This window comes from Anas platyrhynchos, chromosome 24, assembly GCF_047663525.1.
Source record: "Anas platyrhynchos isolate ZD024472 breed Pekin duck chromosome 24, IASCAAS_PekinDuck_T2T, whole genome shotgun sequence".
Classification (NCBI taxonomy): Eukaryota; Metazoa; Chordata; class Aves; order Anseriformes; family Anatidae; genus Anas; species Anas platyrhynchos.
The window spans coordinates 1,188,304-1,213,677 of NC_092610.1; the positions used below are offsets into that span (position 1 = coordinate 1,188,304).

The window sequence follows — 25,374 nt, forward strand, 5'->3', positions numbered from 1 at the left end:
GATCCCAGGTGCTAGCTCTTACAATCAGGCATGTCCCCACAGTGCAGGATCAGCTCCTTCCTAAAGCCACAAAAAATTAATCCAAACTTACACTGGGGCATCCCTAGTGAGACATCCCCCCTCCACCCCCCAGGAGCCATGCTTAGGGCTCCCGAAATCAGGTACAGAGCCAAGGGGCATCCTAAGGTAGCAGTGACAAGAGGCTGGTGTGAGAAAGTCCTTTGTGGCTGTAGCTCTACATCTGCTGCAAGTCAATTAACTGCGAGCAGAGCCAGGGCTGGGGTGATTAAATGCAGCAGCTGTTGAACTAAATAAGCAACTGCTATCTTCGCTGGCCCTTGTCTGGCATCCAGGACAAGAAGGACTCAAGCTCACCCATAAAGGGGTCACCATTTATTCCTTTCAAATGTTACAATAAAACCCATACAGCTTTTTTTTTTTTTTTTTTAGAAGTTAGAAAATTGCAAATCAAGTGTTTTGGCCATTAAAAAATTATTTACAGAGAAAACAAATGTTGCTTCACATTATACAGCTGGCAGGCCCCCTCCCTCCACCCCAGACCCTAAAAGTTATCCCCTAGAAGCAGAATTAAACACAGCGGACTTACAAGCTTTACGGTTTTAAGCCAATAGTAAGACTTTATAAAAAAAACTAACCAGATTAGCTTTTAAACCATTGGTTTCTATAAAAAGCACAAAATACTTTAAATGAAGTCAGAACCAGGAATGTAAACTGAGAAAAAAGAATCCACTGAACAGTCACTGGCTTGCTGGGCTCGGAGGAGCGTGGGGACGGTCGGGAGGCCAGCAGAGACCAGAGCAGGACGCGGGCTCTGGGGTCTTACAAACTGTAAATTCCAGTTATGTCCAGGATAGTCTTCCTCCACAGTTTTAAAGGATTCAGGTAAAACTACACTCCGAGTCGTGATGGTGGTGGGAATCCAAACCAGCTTTCTAACAGGAGAGGTGGGGGCTGGGGGGGGAAGAAATAATAATTCAGGGCTGGGTTTTAGAAAGCGCTGTCAGTTCTACACCGGAGAGGGGAGGTGTGTGGGCAAGGCAGCGAGTCCGTGGTGTTACTGGGGTGGAGAGGATGGCGCAAGAGTCTCAAGTTAGGTGGATGCCAAGCAGGCTCTACTCTTCCTTCTGCTCCGCCGCCGCGGGAGCCGTGGGCTCAGGCCCCGCGGCTTTCGAGGGCTCCTCTGGTTTGGCTGCATCCCCCTGGGGGTCCCCCGGCTGCTGCTTCTCCTCCTCCTTGCTCTCCCCTGCTTCTGCATCCTCCCTCTTGGGCTCGGCTTCCTGCTGCCCCTCGCCAGCGGCCCCAGCCCCGCTCGGCCCCGCGTTGCCCCGCTCCTCCGCCTGCCCCTCCTGGGGGGGGGCCGAGGGCTCCGTCCCGGAGCCGGAGGGGGGCTCCTCTCCCTTGGCCTCTGCCTTGCCTTGGTCCTCCGTGGGAGAGGACGCGGAGGAGTCCCCGGCTTCTTTCTTGTTCTTCCTAAAGGAGATCCCGCTCAGCTTGAAGGACTTCTTGAACGAGAACTTCTTCTTCTTCTTGGGGGTGTCCTTGGGGGCCGCGGCGCCTTCGGGCTTCGCGTCCCCACCTTCGGCTGCGGGGGCCGGCTCGATGGCATCCTCGGCGCCCGGCTCACCCTTGCTGTCCTCCTGGGGGGGCTCAGCCGAGCCGTTGCCGTTGAGGGGGGCCGCCTCGCCCCCCGCCTTGGGCGTCATGTCCCCATTGAGCCGCAGGTGGCCGTTCTCCTGCGGGAGCAGCTCCACGTTAGGCACACCCAGGACCCGCTCCCCAAAAAATCCCAAATCCCCCCAAAAAACCCTCCAAGCCCACCACCCCCTGGGACGAGAACCCCTAAAACCCCAAATCCCTCCCACCCCACAGCCAGGCGGGGAGGGGAGGGTCACCAAACCCCCCAAAACCCAAATCCCCCCAAACCCGCAGCCAGGCGGGGTGGGGCGCCCCAAAACCCCCCAAAATCCCCCCGCAGCCACCTGGGGCGGGGGGCACCGAGCCGGAAAAAGGGGATGGGGGGGAGGCACCGGGGCGGGGGCGTTCGCACCGGGTGGGGAAGGGGATGGGGGGGGGTCCCCGCGTTGCCACCGGGCGGCGCCCGCGCTCCGCGCCCGGTGCCGGGAGGGGGGCCCGGGGCGCGGCTCGGTGCCGGCCGGTTCCGCATCCCGGAGCCCCCCGGGGAAGACCCCTTCCATATCCCTCCCTTCTTTCCTCTCCACGCCCACGAAGGGGTTTCGGCCGCCCCCTCCCCTCCGAGCAGCAGCCACCGCCTTTGTCTGTGCGTCCGGTGCGCACGATGCCTCCCTCCCGGTTCCCTCCCGGTTCCCTCCATCCCGGTACCCACCTGCCCGTTGGCTTTGGAGGGCTCGGTAGCGGCGGCGTGGCCGGCCGGGGGGGCTCCCCCCTCCGCCTTGGCCGCCTTGGAGCCCTGGCTGCCCATGGTGCGGCGCCCACCCCGCCGCGGCGGCTCCGCTCGGCGCCGAGAGGCAGTGGGCGCAGCCCCCCGGCGGGGCGCTGATAAGGAGCGGGGACGGGGCGGGACGGAGCCGAGACCGCCCCCGGGGCGGGGGGACAGGGCTGCAGCCACCGCCCCATCGGGGCCGGGGGGCTTCTGCCCTTCCCCACCTCCCCCGACGGCCGGGGAGCCCCCACTGGGGATGGGGAGGTAGCCGAAGGGGACGCGGTGCTGCCCCCGGTACCGGCACCCCGGGGTGTCGCCCACCTTTGGGTGTCTCCCACCTTTGGGTGTCACCCACCCTGGGGTGCTGCTCGCCCCCGGGAAGGTCCCTTGGAGGTGGCACTTGGGTTGCACCCAGCTCCCCGCCTCGCCCCCGCATCAACCCGGTAATTTGCCCCGCGGCCCTCGCCGTCCGTTTTTGGATTTCCTGGAAAGGAAGAGTTTATGGGAAAGGAAAGTGGGACTGAGCCGAGGCCGGTGCCAAGCAGCAGGGACAAGGGACAAGGGCCACAGCTCCTGTGGGGAGCCAGCAGCAGCTGGGGGGGGCAGCGACCTGGGCTCAGCCCTCCCGGCACCCCCAGGAGGGTCCCGAGAGCGAGACCCCCTTGTGCCGGTGGGAGCTGGCAGCGCTCCCTGCCCCCCCCGTACCCCACCAGCACCATCCACGCTCCGAGAGCTGCACCCTGAGCCCCAAACCCTGCCATGACCCATTCCAGCACCGTGCTGGGGTCTGCAGCCCCCCCTGCCAACACCACCCCAACACGGGCAGCCCCCAGCCCCCAGCCCCCAGCCCCCAGCACCCAGCTGGCCGCAGGGGCCGTGCAGCATCAAGGCCAGCGTCTCCGGGGGGGGGGGGAAAAACAATGCTGGGCTGTGTGCTCTCCGCCAACAAGGTCATGTTTTGTCTCTGTCCTCCCTCCCCCCCCCGGCGCACATCATCTCCCCCCCGTCGGAGAGAAATTGCGCTGTTAATTAAAGCAGGCGGCATCTTCCTTATTGACTTTTGGTTGCCAGTTGATAAAGCCTTTGCCCGGCTGCTGGCTCGCCCGCCCGCTCCTCGAGCCGCCTGCGAGGGGGGCAGCGGCCGTCGGGGCTGCAAGGGGGCTGCGGAGGATGTCCCGGGTCGAAAAGCACTCGGTTTTCAGAGCGCAGCGAGGCTGCCTGCTTTGGCAAGACAAACAGCCCAAGCGAATCCATTAAATCTGTCGATAAACACAAAAAACGCCCCGTGTCTCTGCCACTCGGTGCCCGGTGCCCCCAGTGCTACCTGCTGGGTCCAAAACCTGTCAGAGCCGGGGGTGGTGACCCCCAGCCTCTGCCCCTGCAGCCACCCAGTGCTGGGCAGTGTCCAAGCCAAGCCCAATTCCTGTCCCCACGTCCTGGGCACGAGCATGGCCTGGGTCCCCTGCTGCCATCAGGGTGTTTGGAGGGGCAGCAGGGTCCCTGCTCGAGGTGGGAGGGATGGGGACGAGGTGGGGGCTGTTGGGGCTGCCTCTGCTGCCAGGCTCTGTGCTGCTTGCTCAGCCCCCACGCAGAGCCCAGGTCTCTTCCACGCTTTGCCGGAGGGGACAAAGCGCTTCACACCCCGCTGCTCCCCTGCCACAGCCATCAGAGGGCCGAGCTGAAGTGACGGGAGGCAGATGTGATGCTTCTAAAGGGCAAACTTTCGCACGATGAGACAGGTCGAGATGCAGCCCTGCCCGGGGGGGGCAGCCCCCCTGTTGGCATCCAGCAGCAGTGCCGCAAAGCTCACGTGCGCTTTTTTAGTGGCTTTCATCTCCGCGACATCCCTGCTTGCCACATCGCTCCTGATCCCAGCTTCTCTTGAAAGCCTCCTTCCCCTGCAAGGCTGCGCAGGGGATGGCTTTGTAAATGGATTCCTTCCCCGTGGGTTCCCAGCCGGCCTCCCCCTCCCAGGGCCACCCTCCCCGCGATGCCTGCCCTGCCCGTGCTGATGGCAGCGGGGTCAGGAGCGCTCAGCGGGCTCTGGAGGGGTGCTTGGTGCTCCTGGGGTGCAGCCAGCAGCCCCTGTGCTGTCACCAAGCTGCTCTCGGGCGTGTTGGTGGCACGGTGCACGCCGTGCCACGCAGGGTGACACTACCAGGGGTGTGCACACAGCTGGGTGGGGGCAGGAGCTGTGATGCGCAGCGCTGGAATTCACAGCACGACCCAAAACCTGAACCCCAGGAGGGTTTTTTCTGGCTCCCAGGGCTTGGGCTGCTCGGGGAGCGGCGGGGATTTGCAGGGTGCAGGCGCACGGGCAGATTACGGGGCTGTCTGCCTCTCCAGCAGATGGACAGGCAGACAAATCTGTCTGCCTTCCTGCGCGCCGCTCCTGCCTACGGGGCCTCGGGGATGAGACATCTCTGCTGATGTTATTTTCCACTTTCCAGACCTACTTAAACGGCTTGCTGATTATTAATTTATGAGGTGCGAAGCGCTGACAGCCCGCAGGACGCAGCGGCGACGGCAGCCCCCGCGTGCACTGGAGCCAGGGCAGGAGGATGCAGCCCCCTGCCCGTGCCCTGCCCCTGCCTCCCGCGTGGCTCCCCGGCGAGGACCTGCTGCAATTATTTATTCATGGATCTGGAGCCACTCAGCAGCCTCGCATCATCTGCTCCAGGATCTTAACCGAGTTAGCGGGGGCCCAGCCAGGGCAGCCAATGGCGCTGGGAACGAAGCGGAGGGATTTCCATATTGATTTATAAATAGCAAAGGAATTAGCTAATTAGAGCTCTCCGGGGAGAGAATTCCAGCAGGGAGAGCGCGGGGCCGGGCTGCACGCAGAGGGACGGGCGGATGGTGACCCCGTGGCAGCTCCTGCAGACAGCCCTCGGCTGTGGTTATGGCTGGGGTCTGCCTCCACCGTGCTCCCCCTGTCCCCGTGTCCCCTGCCGTGCCCTGCCCGGTCCCTGCTTGTGCTGCACTGGGAGGTTGAAGGCTCGAGGCCGTGGGGCTGATTGGGGCCATCCCCACGGAGAGGAGGAAAACCTCCAGCCATGTGCTGGGGGATTTCGGGAGGAAGAGGTCTGGCCGGGCGCAGGAGGAAGATGAGGGCCCCGTGGTGCTGGAGGGGGCTTTTCCAGCCCCTCGTGCAAGCAGAAGTCACCTCCAACGCCGAGCCACCACTGCGGGACCTGGTGGGTTGGTACCGAGCACCCCCCTGGGTCTGTGCCGCAAAGAGGGGTCCTGGGCACCCTCGGGGGCTTTCTCTTGGTTCTTGACCCATGCTGGGTTATCCAGGCCCCGTTCTTCTTGTGATTTTTTGCTGCCACTCGTGGGTAGGTGGGAACGCGCTGGGCTGGGGGATTTTGGCCCCAAAGCCCTGCTCCCTGCCAGGCTCAGGGGCAGAGCCGCGGGGCTGGGGCCGGTGCCGCAACCAACGGCTCCGAATCCGTCCTGCCCTGGGAAAGGCTCCAGCCCGGAGGCTGCAGCAAGGCGCTGACTTCCCATAGAAACACATAAAAGGGCCCGTTCTTGTATTTGCCAGAGGCCCATCATTTTTGGTTGTGAAGATCCCATGGCAACCGGTGCCTTGTGTAACTGCATTTTCTATTTCTGGGGCTGCTTTTCACTTCGGTAACATCCTTCTCACATCCCCCCGTCCTGCGCAGGGGCAGCACCAGCCCTGCTCAGCCAGAACGGGCACGGGATGGGTGCTAGGAAGCAGCCAGGGCCGAGACACGTTCCCCACTGCTTGCACCCCACGCACCCCGCTCTGCTCGGCCCCGACACAGGGAGGCTGCGGGCAGAGGCTGGCAGCTGGAGCAGGGCGAGCCCCGCACCTCCTCTCCTCTCTCGGAGGCCATCTGCCCTGATTTTTGGCCAGGAGCTGGAGGATTTGCTGGGGCTGGCTGACCCAGGGGACAGCCCTGGCTCTTCTTCACCCCAGGACGGGGAGCGAGGGCCCCCGGGTGCCTCCCCGTACCCAGAACGGGCACCCCACAGCGGGTGGGAGAACGGGAACCGGCCGCAGCATCTGCGCCCCGGCGGGACGCGCGTCCCCCGCACCGTATCTCCTGCCTCCTGCCATAGGCTACATTTCAGAGCTGATAAAGGGCTCCCTGACCCTGACCAAGCCGTGTGCTGCCGGTTCGGTCACGTTACGAGCTCAGGACGCCTGCCAGGCGTTGTCCGGAGAGAAAAGGGGCCGCAGCGTCCAGCTGGCAGCGGGGACGGGAGAGCGGCTGGGTGCTGCTGGGCTCCCTCCTGCCTTGGCCGGGGCTGCTGGCAGGGTCCTGCAGCTGGGGGCTGAGCGGGGAGCGTTCCGAGCCTCCTTCCTCGCTGGAAGGGAAGTTTATAATGGAAACAAAAGCGGCTCTGCGGCCAAGTGCAGCTTTTCCCATCCCGTTTCCTCCGGAGCCGCCTGCGGAGGTGCCCCAGGAGCGTGCCCACGCGCCGCGCACCGCCACGGCCGCAGCGTGGCGAGGAAGCTGGGGCTGGGTGCGTGCCTCTGCTGCAGGTGGGGATGGGGTGAGGATGGTGTGGCCCTTCTGGGGACACTGCTGCTCCTGGAGGACACCCGAGCCCTGCGTCTCCTTGGGGTGCTGCTGGAGGGGACTCGGCTGTGGGTGCCCCAGGTCCCGCGCACCCCGCACATCTGCAGCCTCCCCTCCCATGCAGCTTCTCCTCCTGCACATCCAGACCCTGAGGATGCCACTGGGCGCATGGGCTGGATGCAGCCCCCCGACCCGGCAGCTCGAGGGGGTGACCGCCTGTACCCGAGCCCCCCGGGGCCGGTGGTGGCCAGACCCGGGACAGGAAAGCGGCGCTGGGCTGCAGCGGTCCCAGCCCCCCGCCGCCGGGGCTGCATGGGCCCCTTTCTCCCGGGCAGTCAATGTGTCTTTTTGTTGCGCTGCTGGGTTTTGATGCCTGCGAGCAGGGCAGACAATACGTCGCATTGTTCCCTTTCAGCAACATCTGACGGCCCGGGCAGAGAGAGGCCAGTGTGTGCGCGGGGGGGACATGGGGAGGCCGTGGGGGAAGGGAGGCAGGGAGGCCAACCGGCCTCTGCTCGAGGGACCGGGACCGGGAGGGAGGTTTGGGGTGCTGGGAGCCTCTGCTCTGGCTGCTTCTGGGACCTGGGGGGGGGGGAGCCTCCAGCCTCACTCATCCTGCCCAGCCTTGCTCATCCTAATGATACAGCCTCGTTAGGAGGCTGTGGGTGCCGTGCCCTTACCCTCGCTGCTATCCTCTGCCAGAAATCCCAGCTAATTTGGGGGTGATGGGGGTGTGTGTGCATCCCCTGTCTCTGTGCAGCACCAGACCAGGCTGTGTCTCTAATAAATTTGGGGGATCGAGGCCAGGAGCCCCACCAGGTTCCCCCAGGACCCCCACAGGCTGTGGGCAGACGGGGATGGGCAGCACCAGGGCAGGGGCTCGAGCCCACGGGTGGGCAGCAGAGAGGAGCTGGGGGGGGAACTGCAGGGAACTCAGACGTCAGTGCTGGGATTGTCTGCAACTTTCCATCAGAAATCCCCTCCTTCCCTGTCCCTGCTGTCCCGGCCTGGATTGCCCAACTGCCTGGAGCTGAATTCCCCTCCACCGCAGAGCAAAACTGAAAGCGTCCCCGTGGCCACGCAGCGTGGCGCAGGACGTGGCACAGCGCCCACCGGGCTCCGCCTGGGTGCCCACAGAGCCCCGGGACCCTCACGAGGGGTTTGGGGGCTGCTCCTGTTCGGGGGTGCTGTGCTGTGCCCCCAGACTTTGCCTCCTTTGGTTTTTGGGGATGTGCTGGGGGGGGGTCCTGGAGCCAAACCCCTAGGGTGGGCACTTGCAGCAGGGCTGCAGCAGGCGAGGAGCGCGGTGGCACTGCACCGTGACCGTGTCCCACCGGGATGCAGCCCCTGTTTGGGGGGGAAAACAGGGAAAGGAGCACTCCCAGTCCCCCCCCATGTGCTCCTCACTCTCCTGCCACGGATTTCACCCTGGGCAGAGGTGCCAAGGGGTGCCGGGGGTGCGGTGGCCGCACGGTGGCCGTGCTGTGGCCGCCATCCCCCGGCAGCGGGGCCCTCCCCGCCCCCACCGCCGCCGCAGCTGCATTTCGCCCAGACTTGCATGGCCGTAACCATGGCAACGGCTGCTCGGCGGCAGCGGGATCCCCGCGGGGCTGGGGGCGGCGGGATGCACGGCACGGGCACGGGGATGGGGACGAGGATGGGGACGGGGCCGTGGCGCTGCACCGCGTCCCCCCGGCACAACCCGCTCCCAGCAGTGCCACCGCTGCGGGGCTGGGGCACACCCCTGCAGCCGTGCACACGCGTGTGCAAGCAGGATGGCAGCACGGTGGGGTGGGAGGGGGGGCTTTATAACCCCGTTATCAGGGCTGGGCTGCCATAAAGCCCGGGCTGTTTGCGGAGGCGCGGGTTGGGGCTGCCATCGCCGCCGCGCTTTGTCTCCGCGTTAACTTTTAACCGCGGCCGCCTCCCCGCGCCGCGCCCTGCAGGCATTGTGCAGCGGGGCTCCCGCGGCTCGGGGCTGTGCGTGGACCCCCCCTGAGGATCACTGGGGACCCCCACGCCTTGCCCCCACACCATTTGGGGGGCTCTGGTTCGCCCCCTGCACGCTCCCTGCCCGCTGGGGATTTGTCCGGCTGCGTCCCGCTGCTGCTCCTCGGCTCCTGGTGGCTGCGAGGATTTTGGCTGCTGCCTCCGGCGGGGAATTCCCGGGGCCGGTGGGGACGTTGCAACCCCGGGAACCACAACCTGGGAGCCGAGGGCAGCCCCTCAAGCCCCTCACCACCGCCGTGCCCGGCCCCTCGCCACCACGCAGGCACCGCCGGCCCCGGTGGGTTTGGCAGCGCAGCGGCTCAGCTGGAGCAAAGCCTCTGGCGCTGCAGTGACCCACTAACCCTCTTCCTCTGAAAAATGCATGAAATGCAGGCTGCTGCCTACGGGGACTCGTGCACTCACGCTGCTGCTGCTCACGCACACGGGGGCAGATTTTTGTCACCGTTCCCCCCGTGGCTGGGCCAGGCAGCGGCACTGGAGACCCCCCCCCCCCCAGCAGGGCCGGGGTGCGCAGGGTTGGGGGTGAGCGCTGCGCTCGCCTTGCTGCAGATTTTGGGGTATGAGCAGTGTCTGTGTGCTCCCCCTCTGCCGCTGCTGCAGCTGCTCGGTGCCCTGCACGTCCTCAGCCCACGCAAGGGCACGGCAGGTTGCTGCAGCAGCCGGGGCTGGCCCCGCTGCTCTCCCCTGGGCTGTGATAACGTCACGGCTGCGCAAAGTCCACGCCGCCGTCCCCAGCTGTGCCAGCGAGCAGGAGGCTGGGGCTGGGGCTGGGCAGGGCCGGATCCTGCTGCCAGGGAGGGGAGGAGGGCACCGGCTCACCCCAGCCACCGTCACAGCCCCAGCCTCGCAGCCCTGACCTCGTTTCTCTCCGGCTCCTCCACTCCTTTAATACACCCCGGCCAGATGGCTGCGAGCCGGGGGCTCCTCCGCAGCACAAGGGGAGCCAGGGGCTGCGGGGGGGCTGCAGCTCAGGGCTCTGCTGCTGCTGCCGCCGCCCTCAGCCCCCCCAAGCTGCCCCAGTGTGGCCCCCCCAAATTTGCAGGGACCTCCTGGGGCTGGGTGCTGCTGGTGCCGCCCCGCCAGGGGTTAACGGGTTTGTGCCTCGCTTGGCTGATTGAATTTTGGGCGCATTTGCATCGCTGATTTCGTGGCTGCAACACCTCAGCTGCTGTGCTAGAGACGCCGGCAGGATGTTCACTGCTGGGTGGCCCCGGGCAGAGTCCGGATCCAACCCCACAGAGGGTGCCTGGGGGGTGCCCGAGGGGTGTCCAGGGGGGGTCCTCAGGGAACGAACGGGCACATCCAGCCCGCACCAGCACCGCGGCTCTCAGCGGGAGCAGCAGGGGATTTGCAGGGCTGCAGGGATTGAGGTTCTGCCTCCCTTTTGTGGTTGCAAAAAAAAAAAAAAAAAAAGAAGAGAAAAAAAGAAACACAAAAGCTGACAGCAGCCAACCCCCCGGTGCCTGCTGGCCTGGACTAAACGCACCGCGGCACGGCGCGAGACGCAGCAGCCTCCCCCTGCCAGCACAGAGGGAATCGCCCCCGGGCTGGATGCGGCCACACCACATTTCCCATCCTCTTCCTTCCCCGGCTCTGCTCCCCTCGCTGCCTGCTCCTCCTGCAAGCTCTTTGCGTTGCTCCTCTGCCCCCCAGGCAGCTGCGTTTCCATCCGGCGGCACAACACTTTCCTACAAAAGGAAGCAAAACCCCGCACAAAACCCCACCAGCGCAGCCCCAGCAGCAGCAGCCGGCGTCCCAGGGTCCCCAAACCCTTCGGTGTGACAGCTCCCAGGGGACTGAGCTTTTTGGAAAGGCCGAAGAGCCGAGCACAGCCCGGTGCTGTGCTGAACGCCCCCATGGGTGCACGTGGCCGGGGCTCCCCCCAAGCTCTTGGGATCTGGGGGGGGGGGCAGCTGTGCGCAGGGCGATGCTGGTGGCTGCGCTCGAGCAGCCCCCGGAGGTGTTTCCGTGTGATTTAAAGGGGAGGGGAGAAAAACAAAATAAAAGAAACCAAAAAAGCCCCGAGAGGGGATTTGTTTGGCTGGCAGCAGCGGGCGGGAGCCGTGGGAAAGCAGCGCAAGGTGCGGGGCTGGGCAGGGGCAGCCGGGGGCTTCCAAAGGGGCTGCCAGGGCCGGATCCTGCGGCACCGGGGGGGGGTCAGGAGAGGGTCTCGGTGGGTACGGGACACGGAGAGGAAACGGCAGCGGGGCCGGGGGGAGGGAGCATTCTCTGAGCCCTTTTGGAAATCCCTGCGGCTTCCTGTGTGGTTTCAGCTCTTGCTCGTACGGCAGCGCAGCCGAGGAAGAGCGTGAATCAGCGCAGGAAGCCGCGCACCGCTCATCCCTGCTGCACGCTCGCCCCGTGCCCTCCTGTCCTCCCCGCGATGTGGCTGCCCCCCCTCCCACATCACCGGGGCCACGGCATCGGGGTGGGCTCAGCTCGGTGCGCTGTGGGGCTGCGGGGGTGCACATGGGTGCGCATGGGTGCATGTGAGTGGGTGCACGGCTGCACGGCTGCGTGGGTGCAGATGTTTGTGGGTGCAGCTGTGGGTGAGAAGAGGCTGAGTGAGTTTCCAGCCTGCGGTGTGCGCAGAGGCCCGGCAGCTCCCCCCAGCAGCAGGCAGACGGGGGCCGGAGCCCAGCAGCATTTTGCAGCCTCCTCGGTGGTCCTGGTCCCGCTCTCGTTGTGCAATTTGGGGGTGGCAGCGCACACACACACACACAGAGCACACAAACACACACGTGTGCACGCCCCCAGGTGTGCGCACACCTCTCAGCCCCACGTGCGCCCCCCCTCCACGCACGTGCCTGTGCCTCCCACCCCCCTTCCCCAGCTGGGCTCTGCACTTGCCGGTGCCAGCCAGGTGGCAGAGGAATCAGTCTCTCGGCTCCTCCAGCTAATTAACATAAATTGACACTGACTAATTAACCGTCCCAGCTCATTAGAGCCTGCGTGCTGCATCTCTGGGAACAGCAGGCAGCCGAGCGCTCGCTGCCTGGTGGGGCGGGTGGGAGCCCCACGGCCACCCCTGGCCTCCCGGAGCACCCCTGTCCCTGTCCCTATCGGTGTCCCCATCCCCATCCCACAGCCCTCGCTGAGGCTGCAGCGATAACGAGCTCGGCTCCTAATCCATTTATTCCTGGAAAACGGCCTGGCTCGGCTTCCTGGCACAGCCTGGGGAATCGCCCGGCTGCCCTGCGGCACGCGGGGTGCCCACGGCTGGGTGGGGGCACAGGAGGGGACGCGAGGGCGGCCTGGGCGCAGACGTGGTGTAAGAGATGTGGCAGGATCACAGCATCCTGCTGGGAGCAGGACTCTGTCCCCGCGGGCAGGGCTGGCCCTGCAGCGGAGGTGACAGCGGCGTCACCCGCCCCGCGGCAGGGTGGCCTCGGCAGCGGCTCGGTGACAAACCCTGCGTCAGCCGGGGAGCCCTGCCCGGCTGTGGCGCTGGGAAACCCCCACCTGGGACCAGGCGGGTGCTGGGGACCCCCGGGCATCCCCAGCGGCACAGCCCCGGGGTGCTGCTGTGAGAGGGGGCAGGATCAGACCCGCTGCGGGGAGCGGGGAGCAGAGCTGGGCGCAGTTGAGGGTGGCTGTGCCGTGCCACCACCTCCACGGCCCTGCAGGAGGAAGGAAAAGGAAGCTTCTCGCTTCCCTCTGTGCTCAGGGCTTTGGTGCAGCTGCCCGGGAAGCGTGGCCCCGTGCAGGTCCCATCCTGCACCCCCCCTTTCCCCCACCCTTGGGGCTGTGCCCCCCACCCCAGCCTGGCCCCTGCGGCCTGCCCGCGCACGCCGCTCCCCACGCGGCCGCCCCGGGGCTGAGTCAGGGCCCCCGCTCCGACCGGTTTGGGGGGGACCCGGCGTGGGAACGGCACGGCCCCCACGGGGAGGCGGCGGGCACCCAGCGCCAGCCCCGCAGCTGGATGGGGCCCCGTGTCTGGGGACCCCAGGGGGCTCTGGAAGGGGACATGCTGGTGCCCCCCGGCAACGTTTGCCGGTCCCTGGTCCCTGCCTGGTGGCCTCGGCAGCCCGGGGATTACAAACTAGGTCAGCGGCAGATCCCCAAAGTGGTGGCAGTCGGGGGGTTGCTGCTCTCCTGCTCCGCTCGATGGCGTTACCACTGATCTGGAAGGGAGTGGAGAATCGCTGCGGCTGAAACGCGGGGGCACTCCCGTGGCAGCAGCACCCGGAGGGGCTGGGGGACAGGGCCTGGGGCTGCTGGTGACACACTGGGAGCACTGGGAGCACTGGGAGCAGCCCCATCCAAGGCTGGGAAAGAGCCACAGGGAGGGTGCTGGAACGGCAGGGAGAGCTGGAAACCCTCAGTGCAGGGAGCCAGGGATGGAGGAGGAGGAACTGCGCCCCGTGCCCCGCAGCAGGGCAGGATTTGGGGTCGAAGGGACCTCGGGTGATGCCGGGGACGGACGTGGAGCAGGGCAGGAGCCCGAGCCAGGAGCCCCAGCGCTGGAGGGCAGGAAGAGGGGCGGGAGACGGGGCAGGAAGGCAGCCGGCAGCGGCGGAAGGAAGCCCGGCAGCGGTGCAAGGCTGCGCCGGGGCTCGTGTGCTGGCCGTGCCACCGCGGGTCCCTGTGCCTGGCGCACCGGCTGCGCCCTCTGTGTCACATCGTGCCGGGAAAGGGCCTTGTCCTGGGAGAGCCCCAGGGTGCAGGTCGCAGCACCCTGCGGCTCCGGCACGCCGGGGCTTGTCGCTTCGTGCCGCAGCCGGCTCTGCCACGGTGCTGGTGTGAGGCTCTCGGCAGTGCCGGGGCGGTGCTGCCCCACGCTGTGTGCTCAGCCAGCTCCGGTCCCCACCCAGCCCCTCTGCACTGCCGGGGCTGGGGAAATGTCCGGGTCCGGCCCCGGATGGGGATCCCCGGGTGGATTTTTCCTTGGAGCAGATTTTTTTTTTTTCCTTTTTTTCTTTTTTTTTCCCAGAAATGATGCAGCAAACCTGCTGAACGGCCCCGTCCTTGTCCCCGCCACGGCAGCCCCAAAGCTTTTCCAGCTTTTCCAGGCGTGCCGGGGTCGTGGAGCTCAGCCCCCGGGGCTCAGCCGAGTGAGGCTGCGGAGGGGCCGAGGGTCCCCGCGGGCTGCGGGAGCTGCCGCCCGCCCGGCTGTCGGCTCGACAGCAGCGCCGAGGATGGAGCTGTTAAATATTTATGGGCGCTGCTGGAGCCGGGTGGGTAAAATGGCAGCGGGATCGGGGAGGGGGGGACACACACCCGGCTCTGCTCTCTCCCTGCGGCCCATCTGGCCCCGCGCAGCTCCGCGCATTGTGGAGCTGCAAATCGCCATCTGCTCCCTGCGGAGGGCTCGTGCCCTGCTCAATCCCTGCTCCTGGGGGGGCTCTGAGCTGTGTCCCCAGCCCCACTGTGTCCCCAGGACGTGTTGTCACCGCTCAGCTGCCCCGGTGCAATGAGTTTTTGGGGGCCTCGGGTGGTGCGCAAAGGACCAGAGCAGCCCCTGGGTGGGCGCGTGGCGGAGGTGGGGATGACCCCAGGGAGCGGGGAAGGGAGGAGGAGGAGGAGATGAAGGCACAACGAGCAAAATAATGGCCGGGTGTGCACAAGACACGGGGTGTTCCCTCCAGCTGGGTGTCCTCTCCCCTCCCCTGGCTGTGCCGTGCCCATCCATCACCCCTTTTTTACCCCTTTTTGGTTATCCGATCCCTGCAGGGGCTCCAGGGGTGTCGGATCCGTCCCCGCTCCCCCCCACACTCGCTGCCCCCCAGCTCCCGTGAACTTGTTCAGATCAGAAAACGAGGGCGTGCGTGTGTGTGTGTGTGTGTGTGTGTGTGTGTGATTGTTAATGAGGCCCTGCACGGGCTAATTGGGGGCTGCCAATTACCGCAGGTCTCTCTGGCTCGGGACGGGGCCTCGTGGGCCGTGTCCTGCCCCGGTTTCGGCAGGGCAAGCCCCGGGCAAGGTCGGGTTTGGGGGCAGCGGTGGGCAGCGGGGCTCGGCTGGGCTCAGCCCCCCCCCTGCTGTGGGTGCCCACGGAGCCCCCCAGGGGCAGGAGATGCTGCGGGGTGGGCACAAAGCGGCTGCCCCCCACCCCCCCCCCACCACCCCATGGCATTTTTCCCCTTCTCCATCTCCCCCAGCCCCTGCCTCGCTGTGAGATGGCAGCGGGCGGGCGAACCCTTAATTAGCCACTTTAGGGATTTGGCTTTATTAATGGCATAAACGATTCTGAAGGAAGAATTAAAGCTACCGGCCTGCAGCTAAAGGGCACGGCGCAGCGGGGATCTGCACGGGGGGCTCCCCCCCGGCCCCCTCTGTGCTCTTTCAGCCCCATCAACAGCCCCCGTGCCCCCCGTTTCTGCCCCCCCCGTGGGCAGCAGGAGGCTGGAGCTTGGTCCCTGCTCACCCTGAGCCCGTTTCTCCCCAGGTTTTGCCCCCGCTGCCAAACCAGTGTTGGGGTCCTGGGTTTGGGGGCACCCCAGGACAGGACCCCAGCACCCGTGGGCTCCCTGGTGGCTCCGGAGCTCGTTAGGGGCAGGTGTGGGATTAGCCCTAATTGCCTGCGCTCTGCTGGCCGCAGCCCCCTCCCCGAGGGCTCCTCGTTACCTGCAGCAAACCTGCGCCCGGCATCTGGCTGCTAAATCCGGGATTAGGGGGCACCGGGGGGGGGGCAGCAGATGGAGCCCGGCCAGGCCAGGACCCCCGGGGGCTGCTCCCATGCCTCGGTTTGGTTTGGGTGGGCTGGGGACCCCCCCAGGTCTCCAAGGCAGAGGGATGAGGGGCCGAGACCCCCACTTGCAGCCCCCCCCCAGGGCCGGGTCCCCTGTGCGGCTCACCCCCCCCGCTGCTCCCGGGGGGAATTCCCACCCGGGATCTCCCCGGGGACATCATCCCCTCTGGGTCCCCGGGGAAATCCCCTGCGCTCACTGCTGGTGACTCAAGGGAAAGGAGAAGTGCCCCCCCCGACCCCCCCCCCCAGCTCCCCGCCGCCCTTCCCAGCTGCGGGGCCTTGCTGGGGATGCGCTCGCCCTGTGGGAAGGGGCTGGGATGCATGGGGGTGCAGGCAGCCCTGGGGCTGGGGGGGCTCTGCACGGAGCTGGGGGGTCGTGTTGCTGATCCCAGGGCAGTTGGGAGCCCCAAAATTGTGGCTCTGTTTGCTGCAGCTCAGCCACCCCCAGCCTGGCCACCCCAGGGATGCTGCGCTGGGCCGTGTCCCCAAATATCTGCAGCGAGCAAGGGAATGGGGGGAAAACCATGGAAAAAGAGAAGAAAATGGTTGCAGGGCTCCTTGCACACCCCCGCACCGCCAGCTGCCTCGTCCCAAACCCTGGGGAGGCTGTGGGGGTCCTGGCTGGGCAGGGGGGACAAGAAGAGGGGGGTCCCGGTGGGAGCTGCCCCCGGGGGGTGCCCCACAGCCGGACCCCCTCCTCCTGCGGGCTGAGGTCCCCCCAGGGCTGCGTGCTAACCCCAGGGTCCCCGCTGAATGGGAGGAAGGAAATCCTCATCCTCGGGAAAGGCTGCACACGGCCGCTTCCTCCTGCCGCAGCGGGGAGGGGGCCGGGGCGCAGCTCTGCTCCGGGGCACGGGGGCACTGGGGGCACTGGGGGCACTGGGGATGGGCTGGGGACCCCCCCTCCGGGCTGGGACCCTCCCCAGGCTGGCTGCCAGCCCCAGCTCCTCGCTTTCCTGCTCCTTCTTCCTCTTCCTCGCCATGCCCTCGGGGGTTTTGCCCTGGTGGCTTTGGCCCCCACGGTGTCCCCGGCTGGGTGTGGAGCTGGGGAAATTGGGGAAATTGGGGAAAAATGGAACAGGGAAAAAGGGGAGAAGGGGGAGGTGGGGAAATGGGGAAAGATGGGGAGCAGAAAAGAAGGTGGGGGAATGGAGGGAAGGTGGGGGAGCAGGGGAAGGTGAGGGAAGGGGGAAAATTGGAGGAAATTTGGGGAATTGGGGAAAAAATGAGCAGGGGAAAGGGGGAGAATGGGAAAACGGGGGAGTTGGGGAAGGTGGGGGAACGGGGGGGAGCTGGGGAACAGGGGAAAAATGGGGAGCAGGGCAAAAATGGAGAGATGGGGAAAGATGGGGGGGGACACGAGAAGGTAGGGGAGCAGGGGAAAGCCCCCAGCCCCCAGCCCCGGCCCCCTCCCCGAGCCCCCTCCGATGCCCCCCGGAGCCGTTCGGGCTCTCCGCGCTCCCGGCCCCCCCCTTGCACTCCCCGGGCGCCCCCTGGCGGCGTTGGAGCCCCCCCGAACAAAGGCCGGGGGCGGCGGCGGCTGCTGGGGCCCCCCCACCCCGAGCCCCCTCCCGGTGGGCGCCTGAAAAACGCCCCCGGCAGCAGCCCCCCCCTCGGTGATGCGGCTCCTTGGGGCTGGGGGGGGTGCAGGGCTCTGCCCCAGCCCCCTGCACCCCCCTAGGTTTGGCCCCATGTTTTTTGGGGTTCCCTTAGGGTCAGCCCCCCCCCGAGCCGCAGGGATGGGTGGTGCTGGGGGGCTGCGCACAGCACGAGGCTCTCCCCCCCAGCAAGGGGCTGCAGCTTAAAAACGTTTTTAGTGAAAAAACGCAACCCTGCTGCCACCGAGCATTGCAGGGATTTCTGCAGGGTCCCAGGAAAAGGCAGGGTCGGGGTCCTGCAGAGCTCCCCTCGCACCCCCCAGAACCCAGCCCCGTTAATAAATTTCTCCTCTCACATCCAAACAGGAGGAGGCCACCTCCTGGGATTCCACCAGCCAACAAACGCACAAACAACTGTTGGGAGTAAAAAAATATGTTTTTTCCTTTTAATTACATCAGTTATCAAAGAAAAAAAAAAAAAGCAGTGGTAACAAAAATACAAAGCTCTGAGGGTTTCTCGTTTTGTTTGTTCTGTAATAAGCTGAGCATCAGTGCAATTGTTTTAATTTAACTTCTGCTCTGAGTCTCTGCTGGCAGAATAGGAGTAGGCTTTGCCCAGCACCAGACGGTCACGCAGCAGCTTGAAGAAGGCGTAGTAATTGCTGAAGAGGATCAGAGCCAGTGAGATCGTCTGATGCCACTTCTCCGAAGAAATCAGCGAGTAAAGCTGGTAGAAGATGACGGCTCCTTCCAGCAGGATCAGGATGTTGAGGATTCTCAGTGGTTTGCTGAAAAAGAACTGGAGGAGAGGTGACAGTGAGGCACCGAGCGGAGGAGCAGCCCCCCAGATCCGTTTGGGACAGGACGCGTGAGGCAGGGACCAAGGGGGTGGCCCTGTGGGATCCCCTCTGCAGGCACCACCGCTACCCAAACCAGCTCTGCACGGGGCAGTCGCCCTCCTGGCAGCACCGAAGGCAGATGTGGAACTACCACAAAATGCCAAATCCAGCTCGTTCTCTGCCCCCGGTACACCCAGCGGGCAGCTCCCTGCCCTGAGAGCCAGCTCGTGCCTCCAGCAGCTCTGAGGTGCTCGGGACGAAGGCTGCAGAGCCCTGCCGAGGAGCTGCCCGTGCGTTCCCAGCAGGGGACGTGACCTTACGTGGAAGCGGAAATGCGAGACGTCCGACGGCACGGCCACGTTGTAGTGCCCCACAGCTTTGTACACGTTCTTGCTGTGTTTCACCAGCACTCCCTGCGGCCACATGCACTCCTCTGTCCACCTGCAGAAGACAAGCAGAGAGCTTTTACTTCCACCCGCACAGCTGGAGACAGGGGCTGGGGGCTAAGGGGGGTTCTGCTGCCTTCCCCTTTCAGCCAGGACAATGTCCGAGCCGTGGTTGTGGCATTTTCCACAGTGGCGAGCTGTGGTCACTCGTGAGGGCAGAATTTGGGCTGCTGAGGCACGTCACTGTGGCAGTGACCTGTGGCCAGCAGCAGCAGGCACCTTGCCAAAATCAGATCTGCCCGCAGCACTTGCAAGTGGACAGCACAGATTGTGTCTGCACGGTGCCAGATGTGTCAGCTCACAACCCTGCCTTCATTTCTCTTTCTTTCTCTTTTTTTTTATGGCAAAAAGAAGAGAGATGGCTGAAAGCTGAGCCTCCCCCATCCCGCCTCTGTTCGCACCAACAGAAAGAGAAACCCCCAGCCCCGGGAGAGCTCCTTACTGGTGCTGCAGCACGTTGGAGCAGAGGGCAGGATCCACCTTCTGCCAGCAGCCCAGGTGCGCCGCAGCTTTGTGGAGCAGGTCGCAGTAGCGCGCGGGCAGGAGGTACTGCATCAGGATCACCGACGTGCTGATGGAAACCAGCAGGAAGAGCTCACACGACCAGCGCTTGTCGTAGTACTGCGTGTTCTGTGTGGGGGGGACAGGAAGAATGTGACGAGGTGTTTGGACAGCCCCACCTCACGAAGCCATCAAAACACAAAGCGCCCCGGCAGGTAGAGCGAGGGCTTTTCACGCAGCCATTCAGCCTTCCTCCAAAAGAGGCGCCCACATTCATGTAGGACGGCTGCTGTACAGTTCCCAAACACACCACGGCAAAACATTTACGCTCTCGCTACTGAGCACCAAATATGGGGAAATGTTTCTGATGCTCCCCCAGCGATGGGCGGGGGCAGCAGTCCCGCAGGGCTCATCCCTGAGGTCTGACAGATTTATTACCAGACCTGTCTCACTGCACAACATACCAGGAAACAAAGCACCTAAGAAACCTAAATAAAATCCATCCTCTCCCGGACTGCCTCCCTGGTTAAAGTCAGTCCCCTGGCCTTGAACAGAAGGCCAGCCTGCAAAGGACTGCTCAGCCTGGGGTCCAACGCCCCCCTTTTAGCTCCTGGGGAAGGTGAGTGGACACACAGCTCCTCACGGAGCAGACGGATGCACATCTCACAAAGAGCAACCCTAAACCAGTGCCCACCTCTCCCCAGTCCTCCCCACCCAGTCCCATACTGGGAGGAGTGGGACGATGCACACACAGGGCTGCAAGAGCAGGGAGGGCTCCGGCTCACCTTCACAAACCAGACTGGCACGAAGGCCACGTAGTAGGCACTGAGCATGGAGCTCACCAGCACCTCTTTCATCCGCCAGTTAAAGTCCATTTTCAAGTATTCCACCTCATTTCGGATGAGATCTGGGGAGAGGCAGCAGGCGTGAGTGGGCATGGCCTCCATGCCGTACATCTGCCGGGTGTGCTGCTTCCAGGTTTCCTTTAGGACTGTCAGGTAGTCTCTGCCCCTGAAGTTCACCTCGCCGGTCTCTCTGGGACCGATGTTGGCCACCTGGGAGAAGAGGCTCGTCTTCCGAAAGTCACAGTTGAGTTGGAGGAAGGGAATGTACATGCCAAACCTGCAGCATCGAGGCGCAGAGAGGGGGTTACGTCCTTACCAGCTCCCCGTGCGACACCTTTACCACTGCATCCCTGTCCCAAATGGCACCTGCCACCTAAACCAACTCCAGAAAAGATCTTCACCAAAATGACCTCAAATCACAGTACAACCCAGGCCACCTTCACCAACAATTCTATTGTCTTTACGGGATTCTTCCTCCTGTATCTACCAGAGGGAAGGGAGCAATTCTACTAATTGAATGGAAATTCAGCCAGCTTCCTTCTGTTGGTTAACATGAAGCAGGGAAGCGTTTGATCCTCTCCACCTGGCAGAGGCACCGAAGGACTACAGTGAGCTGAAGGAATGGGTTCTTTGAATACCATGGGAAAAACAGACAATCCTTTTCAGATGACACAAGCAATCTAGGAGCTGTAATTAATGCTTACATTAAGGCTGAAAGGTGTGCAAATGGGAAAAATATGCCCTGGGACCAAGCAGAAACGTGACACAGCAAGAAAAGGGTAGGTTCAGTTCTGTTGCCGTGTAATCAAGGGCTTATTTACTTCCAAACTTCCTTTTACCTGAGCAACATCAGAAGTCACACAAATGACAGACAAGATACTTACGGGTAACAGAGGAACAGGAGGTTAAGGAAGGAGTAGGTTCTGAAGAGGTGAATTATTGATCGACACAAACTCCAGCCCGTGCCGGTGAGAACGGCGAACCGGGTGATCACCAGGAAAACCGAGCGTGGCAGGGAGACTTTGCCACTCTGCGAGGCCTGCGGGGAGAGAAGGAGCAGGGCTGAGGGGAGACCGACTCACTGCTCCTCCAGGGAGCAAGCAGCAAGCGGGCAGCGCTCAGTCTGTTAAACCAACACCCTAAGCACAAGGAAGAGCTAGTGAGAGGCATCATGTGAGTGCCACCAGAAAGGGGAGGCTGCCTTTAGGCTGGAATCCAGAGCCTCCAGAACCCAGGGCCTCACTCCTCAGGTCAGAACGAGGAGAGGTCTCGGCTTCTTGTTAAGGGCTGGTCCTTACCTAGGCCACCAGCCCACTGTCCTGGACCTGCTGACCACAAAAAGCTTCTGCAGTCAGCAGAAACCAACCTATACTGGCTCCTCCTTAGAGAGCTGGGTAAATTAAAACAGGAGAAGAGCCAAACGCTGCTCTTTGCAAGGAACAAAGCAGCATTACTACAGCCTAGTTGAGACAGCATTGCAGAACCAAGCACAGGAGGACAGTGAGAGTCACGAGCAAAGATCTGAGACGCTTGTTTCTCCCTTCTTCCAATTAGAAACCACACCTAGGTTCCTGACTGGGACATAGCCCACAGTTCATTGGAAAAGGACAGAAGAGTTTGGGACTGCAAAAGGGGCAGGGAACTTCACGTTTCACCCGAGGGAAGCACGGCGCTGAGATTCTCCCGGGGACGTTACCTCCTTCACAATAGCGACGATCAGCCGGCGTGCCAGGACGATCGTCGTCACCGTCAGCACGTTGAAGTCGATCAGATGAAAATTCTGCAGCAACGAGAACAAAACGATTCCGCTTTCCATCAGGCAGCACAGACCCACACTCAACAGAGAAGCTTCCAAGGTATTCTCTTCTCCTTGGGCTCTCTTTTTCAAAATCAGAAAGAGAACACCAAGCAGACAGCCGGTGCCCAAAATTCACCAAACGAAAGCCACACGGGCAGCCCTGCAGGGTCATGTGCAGTTTAAATAAAACAGAGATGGAAAAATTCACGTCTAACAACCCGAGAGAGCCTGTAAAGCTCACCAGGCAGCAGCCGTCCCTTGGTGCTTACCAGCGACGTGTGCGAAGGAGGGTGGGAGGGCGGGTACCACCACACGGTCTTGTAGATGTTGATGTAGTGGACGAACAGCGCAACGAGATGGCAGAAGAAGAGCTGAAGCTCAAACAGCACGCTCCTCTCCACGGGCAGCTCGGGGATCTTACAGTGCCGCAGGGGAACGACTGTCTGCGTTGCCAAGGGTGGGCTGGAAAGGCCTGTACCTGAACCGCTCCTAGCAGGGCAAAGCAGAAGCAGCAGTCACTCCGTGTCAGCACCCCCAGGACTTCCCCAACGCGTCTTCCAGGCAGATGCGAGCAGGAATTTTCCCAGTGAAAGCAATATTTGGAACCAGGCCAGCCTACAGCGCCGGGTGGTTTGGTATTAAACCCCTCGCTTTGAGGCAGGTTCAAAAAGCCGTGGCTGTGTCGGGCTGTTCAAGGGGCAACCGGTGGCCCTCTTAATTAATTGCGAGCGTTTGGGCCTGGAGTCGCTATTTACATTTCTAAGAGTGCTTGAACATGAAATACAAAGCAATTAAACACAAGCCCTTTCTCATTCTTCAGCTTCTATTCAACGATGGGGGAAAAACAAGTTTAGTCAGAGGAGCGTATTCCTGTGCGAGCACGCACACAATTCCAGACACCAACCCTTTTAATCAAAGGGAAGGGAATTAATATACAGCAGAGATATCTCTCCTGATTTGCAATCTCTAAATAACAACAGTCAGAGGAATCTGGGTGTGGGTTTCAAAGGAACCACAGAGCAGGAGGTGCCAAATTCCTACTGAAAATCCCAAAACGAAATCACAGCAGCCTCAGAGCGCGACTGCAGAAAGGCTTCTAGCTGGGGTGGACGCAGGTGGATCAACCCCTGCTTTTTCAAACCGAAGGCTGACAGCCTGAAATAAGTGTGGGGACAACTTTAGGAACCCAAGCTGTGCCTGAAATCCCCCAAGTCCCAGCTTGACAAGTTCTGGACCCCCGGCGGAGGGCTTTAAGCACAGACCCGAGGCCTTTTTAATGCACACACGCTGTCACTTGGGGCTTCCCAGCACACAGACAAATCCCCTGGAGCCCTGTGCTGCATTCCCTACTCCGTGATAAGGATTTCTGTGCACGCTATCACAGCAAAGCGTGTACAAGGTGGATTGCTCCCCTCTCGGCAGCCTTGCAATAACTTGTCTGAATAACTGTCTCCGCACATTTCTTGGCCCAGGGCCACGAGCGGGGAGAGGCTGCGATGGAGCTACCATTGGCTCCGCAGGCAGTTCACAAGGTGCCGCCTGCTTTCGTATTCCTGCTGGTGCACGGCTTCTCGTTTCACCTCTCTCACCTCCGAACCAGAAATGCAAACAACCAGTTGGGCCAGAATCTGCAGAAGAACCAAAGGCAGCCTGCACATCACCTGACCGAGCTGAACTCTACCCTAGAAACACCTCCCGTGACAAACCCGGGGGCACGGAGACCCAATAACCAGAACTCCACCTTTTTGGGTAAAAAAAAACACAAAAACGTGTTTCTGCTTTCCACTGAATGACCCGGCCACCCGCTGTACCTGGTGCGTGAGCGCACGCCCGTGACGGAGGAACTGGTGGAGTGTCCGGAGCCGCCAGCGGCGCCGGGCTCGCAGAGGGGGTTTCGGCAGTAGGACGTGCGGTTGGGACCCCGCCTTCCCCCTGCCATAACAGCAGAGGGTGCGGAGGGTTTGCTCTGCGGGGCAGCTGCCGGCCTCCTCACTGCGCGGCGACGGCTTCGGTCCTTAAAACTGGAAGAGAGAAGGTTTGGGAGTAAGGCTCGGCTGCTCGCCCAGCACCTGCAGTGCAAGGTGACCGCGCTCGGCCCTTTTTTCACCGGGGGCTAAGCCCGGCTCCGGCTCCTCCTGCATTGCCAGGGACACGGCCCAGAGAGCTCCCGACGCTCTCGGGCGTGCAGCAGCTTGCAGGCTGCAAGGGGGCAGGAGGAAGCTTTTCGTGCCTCCCCCCCAACCCAAGGCAGCTCGCAAGGAATTGAATCTGATCCCTGCTCCCCCGGCAGAGCAAGGCGCTCACAGAGACGTTACACAATTTGCCCAAAGGGCTCAATAAGTCAGGGGTATTACCTCGGCCCCCTTTTGCCCCAAATGCTCGCAGCTGTTTTAAAGGCACACCATTGGCTTTTTCCTTTTTGAGCCCTTTTGGGATGGGGAAAAGGCACCTGGAGAGTTTTTAGGGGATGTCTGCATGGTGCAGGGCCCAGCGGGACGCTAGCCTGAAGTCAGCTTTCCTAGGGCTTCCTTGCCACGGAGCAAACAACATCAATAATCCCAGGGCTTAAAAACCTCCTCTGCGTCCTGTTTAAACCATGAAACTTAAACCTATACAATTAAGATACACAACTTAAGGAGAGAATGGGGTGAGAACACAGCATTCCGCCAGAAGCGGGCTCTGAGCCGTGACAAAACTCAGATCAGGTCACACCAAATGTTTGTAATTTATTTTTCTGCCTATTTTTCTCCAGTCTGCAATTAACTGGAAGCAAGAAAACTCACTGCAGGCTCAGGCACCGCTCTCAAACCAATTGCAAGGCTCACACCGGGCTCAGACACCCCCAGCAAACTGCCCTGGTCCTGGACGAGGAGGGGCGGCGAGGAAAGACCCGGGGAAATCAGAGACACCCTGAGGCGGGCACCCCCCGGCGGGGGAGCACCGAGGGGGAGAAGCCCCGGGACGTGGCAGGGAGCTGGGGGGGGGCTCAGGGAGCTGGGGGGGGGCTGCACTGAGGGGCCCCAGGGCACAAGGAGGGGCCTGGGGGGGTCTCGGGGCACCACAGGAGCGGGGCCGGGGGGGGCTCAGGGGAAAGGGGGGGTCGGGGGGCCCGGGAGGGTCCCGGGGGGCCCCTCGGGAGCTGGGGGACGCGGCCTGGGGCTGGGGGCGGCCCGGGGGGGGCTCCTGAGGGGACACCGGGGGGGCTCGGGGGGGGTCCCGGGGCCCTGTGGAGCCGGGGGGCGGCCCCGGGGCCCGCTGCAGGCCTCGGCCGGGAGCCGCCCCCTCAGCGCGGCGGGGCGGGGCGGGGCCGCCTGCGCCTCACGGAGGGCCCCGCCCCGGCTCAGCCGCTCCCGTCCCGGCCCCTCCGGCTCCCCCCCCCCCGGTCCCCTCCGTCCCTCCCGGTGCCGGTGCCGCCCCCGCCCCCTCCCCGCCGCCCTCACCCATCTCCGGCCGCCGCTCCGCCAGCGCCGGGCGCAATATGGCGGGGGGCGACGGCGGCCGGCAGCGGACAAACCTCCGGCACCGCGATAACCACGCCCCCTCGGCACGTAGCCACGCCCCCTCTGTATACAACACAGCACCATCCACACGCAGCCCCGCCCCCTCATTTACATAACCACGCCCCTCGCGGTCCCAGCCCCGCCCCCTCGCTCCCGACCGCGGGTTCG

At 63.4% G+C, this 25,374-nt stretch overlaps 2 protein-coding genes across 2 annotated transcripts; both read right to left on the reverse strand.

Annotated features, from left to right (window-relative positions):
* Positions 1-378: 378 nt before the first annotated feature.
* On the reverse strand, positions 379-2,528 carry MARCKSL1 (MARCKS like 1). The gene is made up of 2 exons (XM_038167389.2): positions 2,366-2,528; positions 379-1,754 (listed from the first exon to the last, which is right to left on the reverse strand). The coding sequence occupies exons 1-2, from the start codon at positions 2,459-2,461 to the stop codon at positions 1,134-1,136; spliced, it is 717 nt and encodes a 238-aa protein (XP_038023317.2). The 5' UTR covers positions 2,462-2,528; the 3' UTR covers positions 379-1,133.
* A 15,166-nt stretch (positions 2,529-17,694) lies between these two features.
* On the reverse strand, positions 17,695-25,270 carry TMEM39B (transmembrane protein 39B). Its single transcript, XM_038167396.2, has 9 exons — positions 25,147-25,270; positions 23,518-23,727; positions 21,976-22,195; positions 21,605-21,688; positions 20,793-20,947; positions 19,849-20,185; positions 19,005-19,192; positions 18,437-18,557; positions 17,695-18,076 (listed from the first exon to the last, which is right to left on the reverse strand). The coding sequence occupies exons 2-9, from the start codon at positions 23,643-23,645 to the stop codon at positions 17,840-17,842; spliced, it is 1,470 nt and encodes a 489-aa protein (XP_038023324.1). The 5' UTR covers positions 23,646-23,727; positions 25,147-25,270; the 3' UTR covers positions 17,695-17,839.
* Between the last annotated feature and the right edge of the window lie 104 nt (positions 25,271-25,374).